The sequence below is a fragment of the Scardinius erythrophthalmus genome, assembly GCF_964197995.2.
Source record: "Scardinius erythrophthalmus genome assembly, chromosome: 13".
In the NCBI taxonomy this organism is placed as follows: Eukaryota; Metazoa; Chordata; class Actinopteri; order Cypriniformes; family Leuciscidae; genus Scardinius; species Scardinius erythrophthalmus.
In genome coordinates, this window is record NC_138233.1 from 26,896,572 (window position 1) to 26,901,786 (window position 5,215).

At 39.5% G+C, this 5,215-nt stretch overlaps 1 protein-coding gene across 1 annotated transcript in view; it reads left to right on the top strand.

Moving 5' to 3' along the window:
- The window catches only part of ssrp1a (structure specific recognition protein 1a), a 25,355-nt gene extending 20,140 nt beyond the window's left edge, over positions 1-5,215 (top strand). The window contains exons 13-18 of the mRNA XM_081382614.1: positions 391-436; positions 522-666; positions 921-1,088; positions 3,117-3,217; positions 4,375-4,537; positions 4,617-5,215. Coding sequence (XP_081238740.1) covers positions 391-436; positions 522-666; positions 921-1,088; positions 3,117-3,217; positions 4,375-4,537; positions 4,617-4,691 — 698 coding nt within the window. The 3' untranslated portion in view covers positions 4,692-5,215. The remainder of the gene's footprint in view (positions 1-390; positions 437-521; positions 667-920; positions 1,089-3,116; positions 3,218-4,374; positions 4,538-4,616) is intronic.

The following is a 5,215-nucleotide window of genomic DNA, read 5'->3' on the forward strand; positions in this document are numbered from 1 at the left end:
CATTTTTAAATGAGTAGTTTTATATTTCTCCATTGTTTTTAATTCAATTATGTTGTCCGCAATGCTTCATGGGATTGTAGTTCCATCTAACAGTCGATGGACCTTTTGTATTTTTGTCCAACTTTCAAATACTCTTTGCTTCAAATCCAAGTTTGTAATGTTATGATTCACCTTGTTGCTGCTTGGCTTTGTTTGTGGCTTAACAAGTTTGAACTGAGACTTTTAAAAACAAATCCAAGAAATTAATGGGGGAAAAAATAGCACTGAAAAGGTGGGCGAGCACTAATATGCTATTTCAATGAAATCATGCTAATCTCAACTCAGATTGTAAGTTGTTAGTGGAATATGTTGAATTCTGTACAGTAGTTAATATCTAATATCTTCCTGTAGATGAGTCTTTCAACCCTGGAGAAGAGGACGACGACGTCCCAGAAGAGTAAGGGATTTTAAACTTTTCTTGATTTTTAGATGATTTGTCAATCTTTCACTCTAACAATATAATGTCGTGTGTGTGTGTGCAGGTATGACAGTAACGCTTCAGAGAGCGCCAGCGAGGGAGAGGATGGCGACAGTGAAGATGAAGGAAAGAAGAAAAAAGTTGAAAAGAAGCCAAAGAAAGTGGAGAAAGTGGTGAAAGAGAAGAAAGAGAGAAAACCACGGAGAGAGGTCTTGGACCTTTTTTTTTGCAATATCAGTATTTACATTAAATATCAGTGTGTCTTAAAGAGTAAGGATGCACAGTGGTGCTTTTGACACCATGCCTGTTTGTTCTTGTCTGGTAAAACTGCGCACGATAAAAATCTCTGTGAAAACCCTGAATACATTTACTGGCATCTGTTCAACAGTTCAGAAAACGAAACCCACGTTACCCCAATTTGTGCACTTTATTAAACCTCACTTCCTCTCTCTGTGGCGAACAGAAAAAGGTGAAAGACGCAGGTGCTCCTAAGAGGCCGATGAGCGCTTACATGCTGTGGCTGAACGGCAACAGAGAACGCATCAAGAGTGAGAATCCTGGGATATCAGTTACTGAAATCTCCAAGAAGGCTGGAGAGATGTGGAAGCAGCTGGGCAAAGACCGGAAAGAGGTCAGCCACATTAACATCACACACCAATGACCAGAAACTCTTCACAATCCCTATAGGCCTGTGTCACACTTCCTGCTTCCGGAACGCGGAGTAGGGATTCAGAACTTCCGGTCAACAGTATTTCTCAATAAGGATTTAGATTATCAGCCATAATGTCTAAACCATCCGAGGTAGACTGACCAGGAGCTATGAGGTTGTGAAACGAAGGTTTTTGCTCCTGTAGAAGCTATAAGTTCAAATGAAATCAACCTTGTTTTAAGAAAAACATGTTTTATCCGCGATTGGTCCAACTCGCTGTTACCATAGAAACGTTTACCTTGTACTTGTTGACGGCCTGTCGCTGTTGTTGTAGTTCACCGGGTTGCTCTGCGTTAGGACGTAGACAGCCATAAATCAGCTTTCACGCTTTTCCACTTGAGAGTTTTCATTTACCATCCGAACCACATCGTCATATGTGACTTCAGGCAGGTTGCGGAGAGATTTGGTCCAGCGGTATCTATCGGACTCCGCCATTGTAAAAAGCTAACTGGAAGAGCCGTATCCCTACTAAAAGACGTACTTCCGAATTTTTTCGTGACATAGGCCTATTAAGGAAAAATTATTTGAAAAGCTATATAATACTTGCATTGCTAAATAAGGGATGAAAATATATTTACTATATCAGAGTAAAGATACAAATGCTGCATTAAAGCCAGACTAAATGTCTGTTCTGACCCACCTCAACCCCTAGCATCAAAATATGCTGTTTTAAAGGGATAGTTCACTTTGAAAATAAATTTTGGTATGTTTTAGCTTACCTCAAGGGCATCCAAGATGTAGGTGTCTTTGTTTCCGCAGTAGTTTCAATTTTGATATTTTTAGGTCAAACCGTTCTTGTCTGTCAGTCATATAATGCAGGTCTATGGTCACTGTCTCAAAACACAAGCACAGAGTCCAAATTAAAACAATTCCCCATCGTCCAAATTAAACAATTCCCCATCGTAAGTACACATTGATGGCCTAAGACACGAAACGAGCGGTTTGTGTGATAAAACGAACAGTATTTATATTGTTTTTACCTCTTATACACAGCCACGTCCAAATGATCTGACGGCGCGGGCGGGTATGGATATATACATAGATGTCGCCTTGGCTACGGTTTCGTTCCAATGAACTGCAGTAGCCAAGGCGACATCTATGTATATATCCATACCCGCCCGCGCCGTCAGATCATTTAGACGTGTGCTGTTTTCAAGAGATATCAACGATATAAATACTGTTCGTTTTCTCACACAAACCGCTCGTTTCGTGTCTTAGGCCATCAATGTGTACTTATGATGGGGAATTGTTTAATTTGGACGATGGGGAATTGTTTTAATTTGGACTCTGTGCATGCTCTTTGAGACAGTGACCATCGACCTGCATTATACGACTGACACACAAGAACGGTTTGACCTAAAAATATTCAAATTGAAACTACTGCGGAAAAAAAGACACCTACATCTTGGATGCCCTTGAGGTAAGCTAAAACATATCAAAAATTAATTTCAAAGTGAACTATCCCTTTAAATGCAAACAGTCTTTGTAAAAACAACCAAATGCCACTTCAGAAGCGCTTCTGTGCCACCTTTGAGGTGAAAATGTGATGAGATTCGATTTTTGGGAAAATGGAAATCATCATCCAGTACGCAAATATTACAGTGCCATTATCGGTGGTCATATTAAAACATTAATTTCTTAAAACGTATTGCACAACCCTGACTTCCAGGCAGCTGCTGAATATTTCTCCAATCAAAACACATTGTTTATGGACTTTAGTTCTGTGGCATATTCTATGGTTTATGCATGGGGACTAGTTTTCAGGAAAATTACTTTCTTTCCTGCATATGCAGAGTGACTTCTGCACCGCTGAATACATTATTAGCCACTTACTAAATAATTTGCCTGTGGTTTGTTTTATTGGTCTGCAGACGGATGATTGAAGCATAAACTACTGATGCTGTGTTATAGAGTCAGTGTGTTTAGCTAAATGTCTCTTGTGTTTCGCAGGAGTGGGACAAAAAAGCAGAAGAGGCCAAGAAACAATACGTAAAAGCCATGAAGGAGTACAAAGAGAGTGGCGGGGGAGCGGGAGCGGCATCTGTTACTAAGTGAGCCAACTATCTCCAAATCTCAAACACGCACTTTGTTAGTGTGCAAAAATGCTTTTTAAGATCTAAAATGATTCTGTGTATTGTTTTATCATTTATATAAACTAGATATTCAATTTTAACAAAGAACTCGCCAGATTAATCATATATTACAATTCAAAAGTTTGCAGTCCTTTTTTGTTATATGCTCATTAACGCCGCATTTGATGTAAATATTCTGAAATATTACAATAATTATTGTTCTAATATGCTGATTTGTTGCTCAAGAAACATTTCTTATTATTATCAATGTTATAAACCGTTGTGCTGCTTAATGTTTTTGTGGAATTTTTTTGAAATCTTAAAATTCTTAAAGTTCACCCAAAAATGAAAATTCTGTCAGAAATTACTCACCCTCATGTTGTTCCAACCCCGTAAGACTTTCGTTCATCTTCGGAACACAAATTAAGATATTTTTGATGAAATCTGAGCGCTGGATCACTCCTCCTGCAGGCTTATGGACACCTTAACTTGCTGGCCCAGAAAATGTATTAAAGACATTGTTAATATAGTCCAAGTGACTCCAGTGGCTCAATCTTAAGTTTATAAAGCGACGAGAATACTTTTTGTGCGCAAAAACAAACAAAAATTTATTCTACTTTTCATTTCCTTCTCTCTGGACCTCGAGTCTTTTCACGTAGTGTTTAAGCGTAGCGCGTCTGTGTTTCACGTCACCACGTATCACACATGACCGGAGTCGCCCAATAGTGAGCCTACGTGGTGACGCGAAACACAGACGCGCTACGCTTAAACACTACGTAAAAAGACTCGAGGTCCAGAGAGAAGGAAATGAAAAGTGGAATAAAGTCGTTATTTTTGTTTGTTTTTGCGCACAAAAAGTATTCTCGTCGCTGAGTGATCCAGCGCTCAGATTTCATCAAAAATATCTTAATTTGTGTTCCGAAGATGAACGAAAGTCTTACGGGGTTGGAACAACATGAGGGTGAGTAATTACTTACAGAATTTTCATTTTTGGGTGAACTAACCCTTTAACGTCTCTCTTTACTCTCTCGTTTGATCAGTTTAATGTGTTCTTGGTGAATAAACTTTGTTCTTTTGAAATGAGTGTTACTTGCAGCTCTGCTTTGTATTGACACAGTCATCGCTTCTGCTTTTAGGGAAAAGAAAAAGAAAGGAGGGAAAGTGGAAGCTAAGAAAAGGAGTGTAGCGGAAAAGGAGAAGAAGAAAGAAGGTGGAAACGAGAGCTTTAAGAGCAAAGAGTTCATCTCCAGCGAGGAGAGCTCATCTGAGTCTGACCATGGCAGAAGCAGCAAACGCAAGGTGTGTGAATGATGCGTTTCCTCTTGGGTTTATCAGTTAATTAGATTCGCATTAATTTAACCCGTCTAATCTGTTGCAGGCTTCTGATGATGATGATGAGGAAGAGGAAGCCGCCTCCACACCAGCCAGCTCAGAGGAGTCAGGATCTGACTGATGTCACACTGACGGCACAAAGATATTTCCACATCTCAGGTTTCACAAATGAATAATGGACCAAGACTTTCTGCTCCCATGCTGTTTGCGCTCCACGCACATTGTTTCACATATTTTTCCATTCAGACTGAGAACTTGGAAATAGTCCGGTAACATTTTTCCCTGCTTTGAGAGTGACGCCAGAAACTCTCCGGTTTTTATTTTATTTTACTTTTCTCCGGTTTTGGTAGACTGTCATCATTCAGGGAAGTGTGGATAGACCTACTTGTAGAGGATTTTCTATTTTTTGCCTTTTTTCAAAATGGAAAGACTGCACTTCAGTAAATGTTTTGTTTATTTCATTAACGTGTTTTGTATTTTTAGCTATCAAATTGTTAATCACTGTTTTGCAATAAAAGTTCAGTGAGTGATAGTGTGTGTGTGTGTGTGTGTGTGTGTGTGTGTGTGTGTGTGTGTGTGTGTGTGTGTGTGTGTGTGTGTGTGTGTGTGTGTGTGTGTGTGTGTGTGTGTGTGTGTGTGTGTGTG